General features: G+C 36.3%; 1 protein-coding gene across 3 annotated transcripts in view; it reads left to right on the top strand.

The window, feature by feature from the left end:
- Positions 1–20,807, top strand: part of LOC121315738 (adhesion G protein-coupled receptor B3-like) — a 213,302-nt gene that overhangs the window by 140,260 nt on the left and 52,235 nt on the right. For all 3 annotated transcript variants that reach the window (XM_041250105.1, XM_041250104.1, XM_041250103.1), the window contains 2 exons: positions 8,824–8,926; positions 9,984–10,027. In XM_041250105.1, coding sequence (XP_041106039.1) covers positions 8,824–8,926; positions 9,984–10,027 — 147 coding nt within the window. The remainder of the gene's footprint in view (positions 1–8,823; positions 8,927–9,983; positions 10,028–20,807) is intronic.

The raw sequence follows: 20,807 nt of genomic DNA, 5'->3' as shown, positions 1-20,807 counted from the left end.
TCTTGCTCCATTCCTCTCCCCCCGACGTGATTACTTTATGTCATTGCAGTTAAGTACAAGCTTGTGAACAACAACTGAATGCGGGGCATAATTACGCCTTGGTAGCATCAGGAGAAGAAAATAATAATAATAATAATAATAATAATAATAATAATAATAATAATAACAAATTTGCAACAATCCTAAATCAAGTTTAACATATTACAGGCGTGTTACAAAATATTTATTCCAATCAGATTACAGTACTTTGGAATGTAATCTATAAACTAGACATTAGTTTGTGAAAAACATGTTTTTTTTTTTTATTTAGTGACAGCTGCAGCATCACGCATTGTATCTTGTTAATACTGTACCACCTAATCTTCACTATCTGTGACGCAATGCGGAAATCCCTGCCAAAAACATAATAATAATAATAATAATAATAATAATAATAATAATAATAACAATAATAATAATAATAATAATAATAATAATACATTGATTTATTACCACAACATCCATCATATATCTTAATGTTATTGAATATTGTTAAATAGTAAATATATAACAGTTCATTTTGAAACTCCAGAGATGCACAAACTATACAGTCAGTTTTCTTCAATGTGCACAATTTATTTACAGGCCTGTCATCCTGCTCTGGATTCAAGGTGCCCAGCTTTTTTGTTTGTTTACATCGAATACACAGAGGGGCGTACTTACAAACCATTTTCAAAACTGATTCGCTGGTAGGATGGGACCAGCCAATCAGATGCTAGCTAACACGAGCAGGCAAAGAAGAGCACACCCACTGCTTGTCTGTCAGACATACATGGGGTTTCCATGCAAGTTTTTTTTTTTTTTTTTTTTCAGACATTTACATGAGAAAAATGGCTCCTGTAAAATGCTTTTCTGGGTTTCCATTCACTCAGTTTATTTTACTCGAGTAAACTAGGCTTTTCACCCGACATCATGCTAATTAATGGGAAAGGTGGGGGTTGATATGTAAATTAGCTATGCATAAAGTACTTGTGCTGTTTTTTAAGATTACTAGTAAGCTTTTGTGAAAATGTGGTTTCCATGTGCAGAGAACTGGTACACGAGGGAATGTAAGATGCTGTAATAAAGCAAAATGCCTCGTGCCTGGCTGGTTATTAATGTGTTTTACTGCTCTTGCCCAAATAGTTTTTCAAATGTCATTAGTAGTGAATACTGTTCCAATTAATGTATCTTACAGTTCATTAATTAAAAATAAATTCAGAGGTATAAAATGAAACTGACCAACACATATTGCAGGACGCCGTGGCTGAAAACTGGCAGAGACGTTAAAAACTGTTATATTATACAGTGGCTCTCAAAAGTATTCACCACACTTGGACTTTTCCACATTTTATTGTGTTACAACATGGAATCAAAATGGATTTAATTAGGAGTTTTTGCCACTGATGAACACAAAAAAGTTCATAATGTCACAGTGAAAAATAAAATCTACAAATTGTTCTAAATTAATTACAAATATAAAACAGAAAATAATTGATTGCATAAGTATTCACCCCCTTGAGTCAATATTTGGTAGAGGCACCTTTACAGTTACATCCATGAGTCTATTTGGATAAGTCTCTACCAGCTTTGCACATCTGGACACTGCAATTTTTGCCCATTCTTCTTTGCCAAATTGCTCAAGCACCGTCAACTTGGATGGGGATCTTTAGTGAACAGCAATTTTCAACCCTTTCCACATATTCTCAATTGGATTGAGGTCCGGGCTTTGACTGGGCTACTCCAGGACATTGACCTTTTTGTTTTTAAGCCACTCCAGTGTGGTTTTGGCTGATGTTTGGGGTCATTGTCCTGCTGGAAGATGAATCTTCTCCCAAGTCCCAGGTCTCTTGCAGACTTCAGCAGGTTTTCCTCCACGATTTCTCTGTACTTTGCTGCATCCATTTTAACCTCTATCTTCACAAGCTTTCCAGGCCCTGATGCAGAGAAGCATCCCCATAGCATGATGCTGCCACCACCATGCTTCACGGTAGGGATGGTGTTCTCAGGATAATGTGCAGTGTTAGGCTTGCGCATTGAGGCCAAAAAGCTATGTTTTGGTCTTATCAGACCATAGGATCTTCTTCCACTTGGTCTCAGAGTCTCCCACTTGCCTTTTAGCAAACTCTAGCCGAGATTTCATGTGAGTTTTTTTCAACAATGGCTTTCTTTTTGCCACTATCCCATAAAGGCCAGTTTTGTGAAGCACCAGGTCTATTGTTGCTGTATGCACAGTGCCTCCCAGCTCAGCCGTGGAAGACTGTAACTCCTTTAAAGTTGCCATCGGCCTCTTGCTGGCCTCCCTGACTAGTGCCCTTCTCGCCCGGATACTCAGTTTTTGAGGATGGCCTGTTCTAGACAGATTCACAGTTGTGCCTTATTCTCTCCATGTCTTATTAAAGGACTTTATTGTGCTCCTGGGGATATTCAATGCCTTTGGAATGTTTTTATATCCTACCCCTGATTGGTGCTTTTGAAGAACCTTATTACGGATTTGCTTTGAATGTTTCTTCTTCTTCATGATGTAGTTTTTTTTAGGAAATGTACTAACCAACTGTGGGACCTCCCAGAGACAGGTGTATTTAACCTGAAATCACGTGAAACACCTCAATTGCACACAGGTGGACTCCATTCAACTAATTATGTGACTTCTAAAGACAATTGGTAGCACAAGATCTTATTTACAGTGGCTTGCGAAAGTATTGACCCCCCTTGGCATTTTTCCTATTTTGTTGCCTTACAACCTGGAATTAAAATGGATTTTTATTTGGATTTCATGTAATGGACATACACAAAATAGTCAAAATTGGTGAAGTGAAATGAAAAAAATAACTTGTTTAAAAAAATTCTAAAAAATAAATAACGGAAAAGTGGTGCGTGCATATGTATTCACTCCCTTTGCTATTAAGCTTCTAAATAAGATCTGGTGCAACCAGTTACCTTCAGAAGTCACATAATTAGTTAAATAAGGTCCACCTGTGTGCAATCTAAGTGTCACATGATCTGTCACATGATCTCAGTATATATACACCTGTTCTGAAAGGCCCCAGAGTCTGCAACACCACTAAGCAAGGGGCACCACCAAGCAAGTGGCACCATGAAGACCAAGGAGCTCTCCAAACAGGTCAGGGACAAAGTTGTGGAGAAGTACAGATCAGGGTTGGGTTATAAAAAAATATCCGAAACTTTGAACATCCCACGGAGCACCATTAAAGCCATTATTAAAAAATGGAAAGAATATGGCACCACAACAAACCTGGCAAGAGACGGCCACCCACCAAAACTCACAGACCAGGCAAGGAGGGCATTAATCAGAGAGGCAACAAAGAGACCAAAGATAACCCTGAAGGAGCTGCAAAGTTCCACAGTGGAGATTGGAGTATCTGTCCATAGGACCACTTTAAGCCGTACACGCCACAGAGCTGGGCTTTACGGAAGAGTGGCCAGAAAAAAGCCATTGCTTAAAGAAAAAAATAAGCAAACACATTTGGTGTTCATCAAAAGGCGTGTGGGAGACTCCCCAAACATATGGAAGAAGGTACTCTGGTGAGATGAGACTAAAATTGAGCTTTTTGGCCATCAAGGAAAACGCTATGTCTGGCGCAAACCCAACACCTCTCATCACCCTGAGAACACCATCCCCGCAGTGAAGCATGGTGGTGGCAGCATCATGCTGTGGGGATGTTTTTCATCGGCAGGGACTGGGAAACTGGTCAGAATAGAAGGAATGATGGATGGCGCTAAATACAGGGAAATTCTTGAGGGAAACCTGTTTCAGTCTTCCAGAGATTTGAGACTGGGACGGAGGTTCACCTTCCAGGACAATGACCCTAAGCATACTGCTAAAGCAACAGTCGAGTGGTTTAAGGGGAGACATTTAAATGTCTTGGAATGGCCTAGTCAAAGCCCAGACCTCAATCCAATTGAGAATCTGTGGTATGACTTAAAGATTTCTGTACACCAGCGGAACCCATTCAACTTGAAGGAGCTGGAGCAGTTTTGCCTTGAAGAATGGACAACAATCCCAGTGGCTAGATGTGCCAAGCTTATAGATACATACCCCAAGAGAATTGCAGCTGTAATTGCTGCAAAAGGTGGCTCTATAAAGTATTGACTTTGTGGGGGAGAATACTTATGCATGCTCAAGTTTTCTGTTTTTTTGTCTTATTTCTTGTTTGTTTCACAATAAAAAATATTTTTGCATCTTCAAAGTGGTAGGCATGTTGTGTAAATCAAATGATACAAACCCCCAAAAAGTCAATTTTAATTCCAGGTTGTAAGGCAGTAAAATAGGAAAAATGCCAAGGGGGGTCAATACTTTTGCAAGCCACTGTAGGTGTGTCATAGCAAAGGGGGTGAATACTTATGCAATCAATTATTTTCTGTTTTATATTTGTAATTAATTTAGAAAAATTTGTAGATTATATTTTTCACTTTGACATTATGGATTTTTTTATGATGATCAGCAGCAAAAACTCCTAATTAAATCCATTTTGATTCCATGTTGTAACCCAATAAAATGTGGAAAAGTCCAAGGGGGGTGAATACTTTCGAGAGCCATATATATACAGTGCCTATAGAAAGTCTACACCCCCTTGAACTTTGTTCACATTTTGTTGTGTCAGTGCCTCAGAGTTTCATGCATTTAAATGGGGGGGGGGGGGGTGGACAGCACTTTTCAAGTCTTGCCACAGATTTTTTATTTGATTTAGGTCGGGGCTCTGACTGGGCCACTCAGGGACATTTACCTTTTTCTTCCTTAGCCATTCTGGTGTAGCTTTGGCTGTGTGCTTTCGGTAGTTGCCATGCTGAAAGGTGAACTTCCATCCCAGTTTCAGCTTTCTTGCAGAGGGCAGCAGGTTTTTGTCAAGGACTTCCCTGTACTTTGCTCCATTCATTTTCCCTTCTATCCTGACAAGTGCCCCAGTCCCTGCCGATGAGAAACATCCCCATATTATGATGCTGCCACCACCATGCTTCACAGCAGGGATGGTGTTCTTTGGGTGATGCACTGTATTGGGTTTGCGCCAAACAACACGCTTTGATTTTAGGCCTTTTAGTACTAAACTTTTTGCCACATGGCTACAGAATCTCTTGAGTGTTTTTTTTTTGCATACATCAAACGGGATTCAAGGTGGGCTTTCTTGAGTAATGGCTTCCTTCTTACCACCCTACCGTACAGGTGAAATTTGTGGAGTGCTTGGGATACTGTTGTCACATGTACACTTTGACCAGTCTTGGCCATAAAAGCCTGTAGCTCTTGCAAAGTTGCCATTGGCCTCCTGGTAGCCTCTCTGATCAGTCTCTTTCTTGCTTGGTCATCCAGTTTGGAGGGACAGCCTGATCTAGGCAGGGTTTTGGTGTTTCCATACACCTTCCACTTCTTAATAATCATCTTGACCGTGCTCCAAGGGATATTAAAAGCCTTTGATATTTTTTTTTTTATCAGTATCTCCTGATCAGTGCCTTACAAAAACTTTGTCCCATAATTCTTTTGAAAGCACCTTGGTGCTCATGGTTGAGTCTTTGCTTTGAAATGCACTACCCAGCAGAGGGAACCTAGAGAAACTGATGAATTTATCCTGAAATCATGTGAATTACTACAAATTTTACAAAGGTGGAAGCCACTTAAAGTGATTTTGAAGGCGATTGGTTACACCTGAGCTAATTTAGGATTGCTATTATAAGGGGGGTGGGCACTTATCCAACCAAGCTATTTCAGTTTTTATTTTTAATTAATTTTCTACAAATTTCTAGAATATTTATTTCACTTGGAAGTTGTGGAGTAGGATGTGTAGATGAATGAAAATTCCAGGATATAAGGCAAGAAAAACTGACAATTATGAAAGGCGGTGTAGACATTCTATAGGCACTGTATATATATATATATATATATATATATATATATATATATATATATATATATATATATATATATATAATCCCTTTCACTCAGCAGTACAGCAGGGGATGAGGTGATGCTGTGTATACTACCATTGCTTAGAACCCGTACTTGTCCAGACGGCTGACAGCTGCTGAGGAAGGGAGGTGGCGGACGCTGATGAAGGACTGAAGTGCATTAATTTGTTCCCAAAACTGCCACTGCCTGCTGTATCCTGCACAAACTCTTGTCAACAACAAAATTTGGTGTTCAGGAATCAGTGGCTGCCTGTGAGACAGAATGGGGAAAGTTACATTCACTGCCTTTCACAACAAGCCCAAAACAGGGGCAATCCATGTTAGAATGGGTGTTTATGCAAATTACAATCTGCGACTCTCAAAAACAAGCCCAATTCCACTTGTTTTAAGCGGACTTGGCAACTGAAGGTTACCTCATCCGCCAACACAACTTAAAAGAAAGCACAAGCCCCCTCAGATTCAGAGATTCTCTCCTTTCTTTTAAATTCTGATATATTTACTGTTGTGTTACATGTTAATGATGCAAACAAATAAATAAAATCAATACATTCATTTGCAGTTTTATTTGGTCAGTTCTGAGAGGGCAGTAACTTGTTGGATGTTTGTTTCACTGTTTTGGACGATCGAGCTGGCTCATGACATCCAGCTATTAACGTGGAGGGCAGACACGCACTGTCTTTGGACATAGATGGGATCAAAAAAAAAAAGGACAGGAATTAATTCAGTTACATTTAAGCAGCTCACTTGCACTTCGTGTTTAACTTTAGTGTAGTTTTTACAGCATGGGTATTCTTAAACAGCTGCTTTAATACTATAACAAAGGCATAACGCAGTTCATGCTAAGTGGTTTTATACAGAACTGTAAACCCACAAGAGATATGCAACATGACAGACCAGACACAACCAAAAACAGTAATAATAATAAAACAAAGCCGCCTTCATTATCATTAAGATGAACTACACCACTGCTTACCATAAAATCACCCTTCAGCCACTAATTTCTATTGTCTTGGAATCCACAGTAAAAACTGACCTGCACCCTTGCAATATTTACAGTTAGAAATAAACACGCTCATTAACATTTACACGTGAAATGCGGATTTCCATGCGATACTGGGCATGGATTTCCTGTGTGTTTCGTCATTTACATGAGTAAATGAGATCTACCCTATCCCTCTCTTTGGCCGTTTTTTTTCAGCCACAAACCTGATTTACCCGAATAATTCTCCTAAACGTGTAAATCGACCCGCATGGAGGGAGTTCGGTGTGTTGATAAACTTAAATAGTGTTATTAGCTATGCGCGTTACAAGAATCTAATTATTTAATTGATTATCCAGTGTTTATATCAATGTATATAACGAGGAATGGAATCAATTGAAAAATCGATTTTTCGATTTAATCTTAGCAGCTTTACTATAAAAAACATTGATAATTAATTAATCCAGACAAACATTCACCACAACAGGAAAGACTAGTTCCTTCAAATAAGACATTAGTGGCTCCCAATAGTCCTTCTATATTACAGCACATAATGCAGTTGCCTTATAAATCATTCCTACAGTAATATAATGGTTTTCAATATTACAAGTAGTCTCACCACCTTTTACTGGGAAAAATTAGTTTCATATGGTTTCCTGTTGCAGACTCAGCAATCTGAACATTTTGAAGATAGCAGATAAAAAAATGCCTAGGCAGCTTGTTTTCTAGAAAGATGCCAGTTTTTGTCCTGAATGGTGAGGTTAAATACATCTTGAGATACATGAGTGATATGCAGTTACGTTTTATTCTTATCAGCTTCTCTGTCTATTGCAATAAACAGTGATTCATACTTTAAAAAAAGAGCAAAGCTTTAGCAATAAATGCCTAACATGTCGTCTTTTGTTTGTGCACCCAGCTTAGTATATATAAAGAATAACACATGTATCTTTTGTTTGTGCACCCAGGATCATATATATATCTATATATATATATATATATATATATATATATATATATATATATGAAGGCCCTGATAATACTGGTAGCAGGATATAGAAAATACAACAATACCACATCTGTTGTGTGCTATGTCTGTATTGCAGTGCTCTTTGTCCTTTTCATTGTCATTTGTCAATAAATGTATATGTTTCAGCAATCAAAAAAGTTTTGCTTCTGTGCATCTCCATTGAGATGCTGCAGAGGATACCAGAGCTGTAGTGGTTAATACTATAACACAGTATTGTTGGAGATTACTATGGTTATTTTGTATCTCATGGAGAAAAATACTTTTAACAGATGTTTAACAAAAAAGTAAAATGCAAGGGCAGTAGGCTGTACTGTAGTACTGTATATTTCTGACACTGAGATTTGAAAATGCTTGACTGTTCAATAGACTGTGTAGTTTACAAAAACACGGCAAATAATTTTAACCAGTTTGAATTCAGCCAGGGTCTATAGAGTTGTCGATTGGTGTCTAATGCTAGTATTGATGCACAAATGCACTTTTTGAAAGTCTGCACATACTGCAACTATTTAAGTTTTCTACTGGGTATGGTAGGCAAGTCTGAATGATATACTGTTAATTGTAAATTATAATGCCCACAGGCAGCCCACTTTTGCATATCAGGATAATTGTATTTTATGTTAAGCCAGCTTTTCGAGTAACTGAAGAAATCATGCTCAGACTTTTCTCTTTTACCCGGACCAGTCAAGAATCATTTGTACCAATAGCCTCTTCCTTCACTGGATCTCAGTCTCAAATGGATTCCTGTAAATACGAGGTCCTAATTATTTGTACCTTGCCTTGGTGTGTATGTTAAATGCTATGTCCAACGTGGTTTTACTGATCAATCAATATTTTTTTCTTCTTTGAAACTTCATCAATATCACTTTTTTTTTCTTCACAGAAACTATACAGTTGTGAATTCCAAGGTCATTGCTGTTACTGTGAGACCTGAACCTAAACTTGCTGAAGCCCTTCTGGAGATAGAGTTAGCTCATCTGGCTAATGTGAGTACTAAAAGATTGTTTTACACATGAGTTACAGTATTATTGTTATAATAAATATAATTATACTACTTACTCACACCCCTAATCAACTGCCTTGTACTTGTTTCTTGTTAGTCTGCAGGTGCATTTTTTGCTCCTGTTTTCCCTATAGAAAATGTTTACAACTTGATGCCATTATTTGTGTGTATGTGTTACTATTTTGGTGCCATATTCGATAGGGACCTTGTGCAAATCTGACATCAGAGGACTGAATCCTTGTTAACTAGACTGTAAACGTTTTGCTGCCTGATATCAGCTATTCAAAACAAATTATTTTACCTGTACACAGCAAAAAAAAACATAGCCATCGAAGTTGCTACCATAATAAACAGCAGACCTCCATATTTTAAATTGAAGCTGATCAAGACAGAAATAAATCTGTCAAGGAGCAAAATAATGCATGTACACCAAAAAAAAAAAAAAAAAAAAAAAAAAAAAAAACACATGAGAGAGAGAGAGAGATATTGAGAGACGTCAATGAAACCAAGGACGTTTATGAATTTCTGTTTGACCCATGATGACAGTTTAGGAGTTTTATTCCTTTAACACTTTAAGAAAATGCACTGTATAACTATCATTTTATTTTCATTGCTACCATCAACCATCCTTTAATATATACCAGTAAAGATAAAACTGATAAATAAATGCTTTAATTGGTTTAATCATTAATATGTGGCTGTCCTGGATTAGTTATCTCTAATAAGAGAATCTCTTATGTGCTCACTTGTAATTAGAAAGACTTTTTTTTGTTTGTTTTTTGTTTAACGATTTTGCTCTTTAGTTAATCTCTTCTGTGAAATTGAATGGGTCACAGACTTCATCCAGTGCTATTCTGTTTCCTTAAGAATTACTCTGACAGATTAGATAACTGTTTATTAAGCCACTTAAAGTAAATTAATTTTGCTTTTGGTATTTGGAATGTAAATAGCCCTTGGACTATAACTTTGTAATGGTAAAAATGCTATTGTTAATAGTTCACATGTAATTTATTAATACTGATTACACTTTGTTTTTTTAGGGATCTATGAATCCATACTGTGCACTTTGGGATACCAACATAATGTAAGTCGCATATACATTATTGGACTCAAATAAATGTGTTTACCAAGTTACTTTCCTTTATATATATATATATATATATATATATAATTAATCCATATACATAAAATCTGTGTTCTGTTTGCTGTATTGCTGCACTTTACAGTTTACTATGTTTACCTGGAAACTTGCCACTGCATAGTACTTATATCACATGCAATTCTCCAAGGGTTATTATTTTACTAAAGGAATGACAATTCCTTTCGAACCTGAATGTTTGATGAACAAATCAGATTTAAAAAAAAAATAAAAAAAAATCATACTTTGTAAAATGAATAGCACTGGTAATATCATAGTAAAATGTGATTTTATAATGACCATTACTTAGAATTGTGTTCTGTCTTTTTAAACTTTTAAATGATGTAAAACTGGCTTGATGCTCTTTAAATTGAAATATCATTTAGACCGCCTTTGTAGTGTTATTTATATCCAAAATCCAGTACATGTCTATGGATATTTTTAACAGCGTTATGTGCCTGCCTTGTGGGACTGCAATAAACGTTTGTCTTTTCACAGGTAATTACCTTCCCTGTAGAGAATAATGAAATCAGATTAAATGGCCACAGATTAAACACTTTAAATGGTATACATCATTAAAACAGTTATCCAAAAAACATATCAGATATAACTGGGCCTAACTTTACAATGCATTCGTGAGGACTGTGGAAGTAGCTCTAATGACCTTACACACAAGCAAGAACCCATAATTGTAGTAAAACCATTCCTTAATATAGTCTTTAAAGTTTGCAAATACAGCTCATTGGAGAAATAATACACATAAGTAACTTTTTTCCCTTTAGTTTTGATTCCTCTTCCTATTGTATAGCTTTACAGAAGAAAATGATTGCTCTGGATCATGCTGCCAATCTGTAATACAGATCATTTCTGAAAATCTTGGCAATTTCCATAAAACACTGGGCTGATTGATCTGCCTTGGCAGTGTTAACAATTTGTGGCAACATTCACATAGCTACCTTGTCCATTTCTTAACAGCTATCAGTTGCTGCTATTACTGCAGTATTTTGCAACAGGGCCTGGTGCTGTTAAGGAATGATTCCCTTGAGCTATGCATTTGTAAGCAAAATGTATTAAACATACTCAATTTGCATTGAACAAAAAAATATCCCCTTTTAAATTCCATGTATAAATAAAACGAATATAAAGTCTGAACAGTAAATATTTAAGCTGAGTGGTAATGCCCGCATTGGTTTGCTGAGAAAATAAAATATATACCAGATAAAAGTAGAATTCATGAAGACTTACATCATGGACATTCAGTTATATTTATTAGACAGTTTAAATCATTTCATTAATAAATGGTATAAAAGTGTTAGGTCCAAGTCAATTAGCCTGGAGCGTATTACTTGTTATACACAATAGTAAGCTCAATAAAAAGAGACTTTGCGAACAGCTTTACGTTAAAAGACAGATTTAATATAAACATGACTGCTGTGTCTTACAAGATTTTAAGTACTTAGATTTTGTGAGCGGTTTTAAAACAGTGTGGTTTCGCTCAGCAGTGTGTGTGGGGTGGAGGTGGGAGATTGAATAGCCTCCAGATTTAAAATAAATGGATTGTGAAGATATAGAAACAGACGCAAAAAAAGATTTTCCTAACAAAAAAAAAAAAGAAGCCGTTTTCCAATTCCAAGTCTTAAACATGGAGGCGATTTGAAATCTGTCGAGTCAGATTACACAAATGGAGCTGATTCAGTCCTACAAAATTGGCATTTTATATTCCCATGCCAAGACATGAATCAGACGTGCAAAAGCTTGTATCTTGCATTTATGATTAGGAAATGTGTCCAATGGTGTGTTAACAGCAAAGTGACATGTTTCCCCATGTAAAACATCACTGTAAACATGAGACTACTAAGGTCCTCTTGTCAGATTCCACTTCTTCATATCTGAAAGAAAATGCAGCCCTATTCATTTTAGTAACAAGAAAAAGTGGCATTTCTGATTTAATTTGCTTTATTTGCAATACTATTGATTAGCGCAAATAAAATATAGACCTTGTCTCTAAGTTCATGCAAATGTCACACTTACATTTTTACTTATGTCAAGAGAACCACTTAACCTTCTTGTTTTTCTATCTTTCCTTGGTTCATATTTATTGAGATATTGTGACCTTTCAAATCTGTTGGCTCCATCTGCTTATATACTATACCAAACAAATACGTATTAAAATGTATTTAACCAGGACAGAACATTTGAGATATACATCTCATTTTTGAAGGGGGACCTGGCAAGAGAAGGCAGCAAGAAATAACATTATAAAATCAATTGCAAAAAGAGGCACATGTTTCACAGGACAAAAACAGTCCAAACTAATAGAGAAACAGTAATACAAAACAGCATAAAAAGTAAAATAATTCAAATTGACATGATCCTGTTCATAGTCCATATTTGCAGGATTTGAAATATTTATGTTTGAAGGCAATGAATTCCAAGGATCAGATGCCTGGTACACAAAGGAACGATGACCCATATTAGATCTCAATTTAGGGATTTTAGAAGTAAGCATGTCGTTTGATCTTAGTTCATAGGTTGAGTTACTTGTCTCTAAGAGAGATGCGAGGTAACTCTGAGTGTTCCAGTGTACACATTATAAACCAAAGACAAAAAAGAGTCAGCTTTATATTCTCCAGACTGAACCACCTGTTAGTTTTATAGAGAGTACAGTGGTACTGGTTGTAATTCACATTCACTATAAATCTTGCAGCACTGTTATAGATGGGAACCAACTTTGTCAGAACTGTATGGAATGCACTTGTGTATACAAACTCAGCATAGTCTATTAAAGGTAATATAATTTGGATTACCAATTGATAAAGACCTTCTTGAGAGAAGAACTGCCTGTGTCTATATAGAAAACTAAGTTTAACTCTTCATTTGCATATCAGGTAATTAATATGGTATTAAAAATTTAGCACTGAATCAGGACACACTGTACATATTTATATTATGTTAAAGTTTCATGACTAGTACCATAATTTGATACCAGAGTAGGATTATTTTCAACATTGCACAAATTAGGTGCAGATCCAAATATCATGGGTTTAGTTTTAGTAGTATTTAAAACCAATTTGCTGTTTACTAATTGCAAGACATCATAGTCTTTTTGAAGGTTATGTCGGATTTCACTCAAGCAATGTCCACTGACAGACTGTATCATATGAATATAAATTAAATGTGGAATATGTAGGAACAGCAGGTGTAGCCACCAGAGTTGAAAGGTCACAATGTCACTCAGCAACCAATGCCACATTGCTAAACACAGTTAGATTGAGCAAGAGAGAATAATGATAAAAACAATATTTTCAAAAATGTTGTTGTGGCAGGCTGGCGAGTGGATAGAGGCCCAGAGACAGTCTGGAGTTCAAAAAAAATAACTTATTATAAACACAAAAATGAAAGGGCACAAGGGCCAAAACAAAGCAATTTAAAACACAAATAAAGCAAAAATACACTCACAAAAATAAAGGTTTCCAGGCTGGGCAATGCCTTCACTGGATTCAAAACACCAAAACACCAAAACACCAAAACACCAAAACACCAAAACACCAAAACACCAAAACACCAAAACACCAAAACACCAAAACACCAACCTGCTTCCTCAGCTCCCTCCTCTTAAATGAGAAGCAGAGGCCTCCTTTTATGTCAGTTGGCTGGGCGCTGATTTACTCGTTAATTAAACTAATCATCTAATCAACCCCAGCCACCTGAACACAATGAACCCAGGCAGGTAGGGGAATTTAACCCCATCCCTGCCAATTTCTAAAGGGCAGAGCTGTGCTCTGCCACAGTTGTATTGAAGCAAAAGAACGTTAAACCATTAAAAATGACATACAAAAAGGAAAAGGAGTTGTTACATTATTATTATTAATTGGCATATAGTTACCATATCCCTAATTAAAGTATAAAACATAGCCAACAACACAAAGATCTTCAACACAGCAATAAAAGGTCCGGTGGTAATGTTGACACTGGGTTACCAGGAGCTCTGACGGGTTGATAGTGTGTACTGGCAGTAGCTACGGTTTAAAATTGTGCACCAATCTGATAGCTGCAGACACTTCCTTAAAGCTTCATTAGGAAGGTATTAAGTGTGATGTCTTATTAATATTCAGTGTGAATGTTATTCCATCTCCCACTGCTCCTCAATGAATAATCCAACATGCGCAGAATTTGTTTTGCTATTCATTTTAATTCTGCCCTTGCCTTACCCACTGTAGCTTAGCCTCTGCTGCCTAAGCAGGCATCAGGAGCTATGCATTTCAAACCTGAAAAATCATTAAATACTCGTTTCAGGTTTTTATTATTAATTAAAATTATTTTTTTACAGCCACCTTCTGAAGGAAATAAGAAATAATGACATTTTAGTTTAAGGCATTCTAATCATTCTAATCATTCTAATCACTGGAACATGTTGTAAATTCTAAGTACGGGTAGTTGCTTATGAGGTATGCAGGCGATTTAAATAACATTTAAGGGTCATTATGATTATCAAATCTACTTTGCTCCAGTTCAGCACCATATTCTATTTTAACACCACACACTAAAAGTTCTTGTAAAGGAATTAATATCTGTACAGTACTTTTTTTTTTTAAATGTTTGCATATTAAGAAACAATATTATCTTTACAGTGCTACTAAAGGCTGCATAATCATGTCAAAATTTTAAAATCCATTGACAATAATGTGAAATGACAATGTGGTTTGTATTTAGGGATGTATATGATTCTGTAATGTTTTGCATTATGAATTTAGGTTAATGGAAGTTTTTTTTTTTTTTTTTAAATCCACTGTCATTTTGAAAATCTTAGTGTTCTTGAAGCTAAGTGCTTATTTATGCATGATTGTAATAATGCTTTTATACATTGCTTTTGCTTTTTATGAAACACTGCTTTAGGCTACATATACAGTGCCATGAAAAAGTATTTGCCTAGTATCTGCATTTTTGCAATCTTCAGGTGTGAAAAAGTTATTGCCCCCCTTAGTTAACTCAACCCAATTAAAGGGATAATTAGGGTCAGCTGTTTGAACACTATGGTTAACAATCAGGCCTGATTTGGGCCAGCCCTGCCCAATATAATTCTGACTAACTTTGGTCCTTACCATCAGAGTGAAGCTGTCAGCACACAGGTTTTAGAGGCACATCATGCCACGATCAAAAGAAATTCCTGAAGACCTCCAGAAAAAAAGCTGTTGATGCCTATCAGTCTGGAAAGAGTTACAAAGCCATTTCTAAGGCTGGGGCTCCACCAAACCAAAGTCAGAGCCATGTTGTCCAAATGGAGAAAGTTTGGGACAGTAGTGAATCTTCCCAGGAGTGGCCGTCCTGCCAAAATCTCTGCAAGAGCAAGGTGTAAAATTGTCCAGGAAGTCACAAAGAACCGTAGAACAACATCCAGGGATCTGCAGGCCTCTCTCGCCTCGGCTAAGGTCAATGTTCATGAATTGACCATCAGAAAGACACTGGGCAAAAATGGGATTCTTGGCAGAGTAGCAAGGCGGAAACCATTACTCACTAAGAAGAACATGAATCTTTTTTGGCAATCTCAAGATTGGCAATCTCAATTATCAAAATGTTGTGTTATTTGTTCACTCAGGGTTCCTTTTATCTGATAACATTCAGTGTTGAAAATATGCAAAAATTCAGAAAATCAGACAGGGGGCAAATACTTTTTCACGGTACAGTAGACCACATGCAAATAATTGAGCTTGATACCTGAAATTCATATAATTCCAGGTCAAATAACAACAGATGTCGCAGCAGTAGTTTCTTAACCCAAAACTGACATTGTAAAAACAAAACCGTTTGTACAATGCTATAAAGTTGGTTTATTGGAAAAGAATTTGCACAACCAGAAACGTATTTATTTATTTATGTATTATCCAAATTTCTGGGGGGCCATGGTACAAATCAAGTAGTCTGAAGCTTTTTGTTAAAATTATTCATCACAAAATTGTACAAGTCTGGATAATTGACACTCTTGTCAAAAATTGTGGCATAGACGCTAAACTGCTCCCCCACCCCAAAAGGGCTGCCTCTCCAGACAGACTCAAAACATGCTCTCAGAGCAATGTGGGGAGGCTCACGTTACCACTGCTTGTAAAGAATGAGAACTTCGGTCTTCAGGGTTGCCAATCCTTCAGCTTGGTAAGGAATTAAAAAAACAAAACATTTCTGATCCAGAAAACCATGATAAAGACTTCTCATCAAAGCTTTAGTCTTTTTGCTTGTCATATTTTTAGTACTATTGCCCAAAAGAACCCTCAAAGCATTCCACATTACATAATGCAATTATAATATGTCAGGACAAAACTTGTCAAGAAATATAAAAGTGTTGCTCAACAAAACACACAAAAAGCAACTGTTACTTATCTCAGTGAAAAACATATTTATCTGTGTTCCTTTGCCTCAATCTAATCCTCCGTCATCTATTTGCTGAGAACTCAGTATGATCCTAATCTTTTTTTTTTTTTTTTTTTTAAAAAATACTGATTTCCCTACATGGTTAAAAGAAAGGCATTTCAAAGTAGTCCAGTTACATTATACAATCTGATATTCATTATTGGATGTTAGCTGTTTTATAACTTGCCCATTGGTACATATTTTACTTCAGTTTTGTTGTTGTCTCAGTTTAATCTCCAATCTTAAATAAATAAAACTGTTGACATGAATGTAAAATTACTGTACTGGTCTTAGGGCAAAACAACAGAAATCAGATAAAATTGCTTTGCATGCATGTCTATATAGCCCATCAATACTTGTTTTGTTCTTTCTCCTCAAACAAAAAAAATGCTTACAGCTTATAGCTGTGCCTCTACAGAACTGGTTTCTGGGTCATTTAAGGATGTCCTGAGGGGAGGGTAGCATCAATTACAGTAATTCATGTTTCGTCACTTTTTCTTACGCTTCCTTCGTTTAACAAAAGAACATGTTGTGAATCACTGACAGACGCCTACAGGATGATGCACATGCAGCCATACAGTCAGTGATACAAAAAGCATATTGGGTTTTTGCTGATACACTTCCAGTAATATTGGCCCTAGTGATTTTCCACCAGGCAATCTGAATATTTAAGTTGTACCACTCAAATGGAAAATGCTTGGAAAGGTACAGGATGCTTAGCCGAAACACTTTTGCACAGTAAAGTAGAACTCGCTTAGCTGGAGGACTCCCTGATAATGCTATCTTGCTTATTAATTGCACACCTCGATTGCGTGTCTTTAGATCCTGGACGGTCCAGCAGTCCTTGTGCAATAGGTTCCTTTAACAACAACAGGCAGCCGTATCCTGTTACAGCTTTTCTAAATAGAGTAGGCATACTGTGAAGGGTTAAACTAATACTTTAAATGGGCAGTAACTTAGGCTTAAAGTAGGGATGTGTAGCAGTGAAACACACAGTACATCAGACTATATATATATATATATATATATATATATATATATATATATATATATATATATATATATATATATATATATATAATTTATTATATATAATATATATAATTGTTAGACACACCTTACCTTTTCTGGAAGAAGGTACACTTTTTTTATGAAAACAAAATATTGGTACTATAGCTTTGATTTAGGTTGATACATGGCAATAAAAATAACTGAATAACATAAAAGGTACAATGAAAGATGGTTCATAAATCTTCAACTCAACTGCAATAAAATACAATATCTTCTTCTGAGTTTAAAAAAAAAAAAGCAAACACATCCTCGAGTTATTAGACATCACCCCACCAGAATAGCCACTGTATAGAAGAACAGAATAGATTACACTAGGGAGGTTTTACATGGCTGACCTAGTAAAGGCACTTCTATGTCAAATGCAGGAAGCTTGCTGGCTTTCAATCCTGGTTGTGCTGAGTTTCTGATTTTGGCTGGGGAACCACAGGGAGCACTGCATTGGCCTTTCCTCTCTCATGGGTTGTGATGGAAATTCGGCTGGGAATTGTTCACTTTATGGGCCAGGCATCCCAAGACGGATACTTCCCAGGCTTGGCCCTTTCCTTCAGGGTTTTAATAGCTTTGTAGCAAGCATTGCTTAGGTTCAGACAATAGTTTTGACAACCAGAGAATTATGCCCCTTCCACACAGACAAGTTATGACGGCTTAGAACCGGCACTGGTGACGCATTTAGGTCTGTGTGAATTGCCTATACCGTCTTAGAGCCATCATATGTTATACTGTCTCTGAACCACCTCGCATGGTGGGGGATGGGAAACCGGCAGGGACTCCTTCTCCTCATCGTGCTACAAAGAACTTTACTGGCCAGTCACCGAGCACATTCAGAGTGGATAAAAAGCAGGGCTTATCTCTGTTCTCCGAGAATGGTATCCCATCCACCTCTGCTCTGGATTGCTCAACATAAAAGCGAGTCTGGCTTTAGGCTTGTTAGATCGAAGGATGCTCACACGCCCTCAGAATGTCTCTGCTGTGTGGGGACTCTATGCAGTGAGAGAAAAAACATAATTTGACATTCCAAATTGGCGGGAAAAATAAATAAAAATAATAATTGTTCACTCAAAATTTTATTTCATTTTTTTTTAAATAAAAGTGATAGTTCATGATGCTGTAATTTATGGGTAGATCTGTTGACAGACAGGTTTGAAAGTTGTGCTCACATGATCCTTTTGGCTGTGTGAATATAATTCCGGCATGATTTGTACAATTTTATGCTGTGTGAATGGATATTTTAAAGAATTTTTTAAACGTTTCTGAGACGGCTCAGTGGTTTCTTATTAAGGAATGTGTGTGTGTGTGTGTGTGTGTGTGTGTGTGTGTGTGTGTGTGTGTGTGTGTGTGTTTTCAATAAGAAATTGTGCCAATAGTGAAGAGTAAAAAGCTTTTAGAATATAGTGATACCTGGTGGCTGATTTGTTGTGTTAATGTACAAACCCTTCAATTTTCTACAGAAATACGTAGTATTTAACACTACATTTAAGGTTGTGTCCATTCATTTTTGTATGTACATAATTAAGCACAGTGATGTATATATGTTCTGCAGGTGTGGATTTCCAGTGATTACAATTCTCACATTTCAGTTTCAAACCCGCACAACTTCAGTGGAGGAAAATTATCGTATTCAATTATTGTTTGCATGTTTAGAATCTTGGTCTCAGTCCCTCTTGACAAAGGGTCTATTGTCTGCCCATTAGATAAGACATTTTTTTTTTTTGTTAGACTAAGGGAAAGCTGCAAGGGCACATATGGGGGAGGTAGTGAGTTATGAATAATGATGAACACACAGAAGGTAGGCAACTGGGTCATTTTTAAGGATTACGTTTTGACTGGGAGAGTGTTGTGTTGGGGTTGTCCCTTCTCATTTTTCAAAATTAATGTTCATGTTAATTATTGTACTGTATACTGTTCCAAGACCATTCTAATGAATTGTACTAGTTAAACGAAAAGCACTATCACTGGGCTCTCTATTATTAGTGTGTCCTTAAATTTTAAGCATGTATTATTTTTGAAGAAGATAAACAGGTATAATGTAATTGTTCATACTGTGCAAGCTCTTTGGAGTGTGTGACAACCAAAGAGCATCCAGCTGAGAGTTTGTGCAAGAGGACAACTATAGCAGTGGGGAACTACATCACACACTGAGCAACAGTAAATATGTTTCTGCGCATTTGGGCATACAGCATACAGAACAATAAATAATACACCACTAATATATAAGCTCAGCAGCCCACAATATATTTTGAAAACACCTACGTGCTCCTGACAAAATACTAAAAGTTATAGTTTGCTCATACAAAAAGTCAGCTGGTCATATGTCTTCAGTTGAGTTTGGAGAAAGAAAGTTACTTGGCTGAATCTGCTGTTCAAATGTGCAAATGCTTAAAAAATATTTTTTATAATTTATATCCTGACTAATCTGAATTTTTACTGTAAGCCATATGGATTAACAATGATGTCTTACTGGCATCGCAACACATGATTTTTCCCCATACAAATTTAAATTTTAATATAGTTAGATACTCCCAAGTTGACCCAATTTTACTTACATTAATTATGGTGTAGTTAATATACAGTATTAATATTTTAAGTGTGGTTTATTTACATAAGTGAATTCAGATTGTACTGTAACATACCACGTGACATAAGGATCCACATGTGCCAGTTGTCATAAGGATTCTCTAGTGGAAAGCATTTAATAAATAAACAAGGAGACAGCACATTAAGCCACACCATTTAGAGTACATTTGCTGACATTGAATAAGTAACCAAATGTAATGTGTCTTCACTGTTCTTACAAATGCTCTGAATTGAGTCATTGCTGTAGCATTGATTTAATGGTTTTTACATCATCAGTTTCTCACTTATTATTGCTGCGTTGGTGTGATCCATTTGTATGATAGAATTAGTTCAAACTTTATTTGGTTTGTTTGTGCTTCAATAACAAAAAAAAAAAAAAAAACATATCAAAGAAACCAATAACATAAATTCCTTATAAGTTATTCTGACAGTAAAATGCATTTAAATTTTGACATGGGCACCTGTTGTTAGATGATGTTTGATTTCTGTCAAAGAGGTCACAAACAATCTTTTACAGAGAGTTGAGGGGTAGTTTTTCTTTTTGGTAATGTGTTGTTATTTTATTTTTTACAACACAGATGGCTTGATTGATAGAATATATTGTTTCATTCAACCTGTCAGGATTGTAACTAAACTTTGTGTTTATGGACAGGAGGTTTCTTTTTTATTTAATAGAAAT

This window comes from Polyodon spathula, chromosome 5, assembly GCF_017654505.1.
Source record: "Polyodon spathula isolate WHYD16114869_AA chromosome 5, ASM1765450v1, whole genome shotgun sequence".
Taxonomy (NCBI): domain Eukaryota; kingdom Metazoa; phylum Chordata; class Actinopteri; order Acipenseriformes; family Polyodontidae; genus Polyodon; species Polyodon spathula.
The sequence above is the reverse complement of the archived record's forward strand: the minus strand, read 5'-3'. Positions and strand labels throughout refer to the sequence as shown.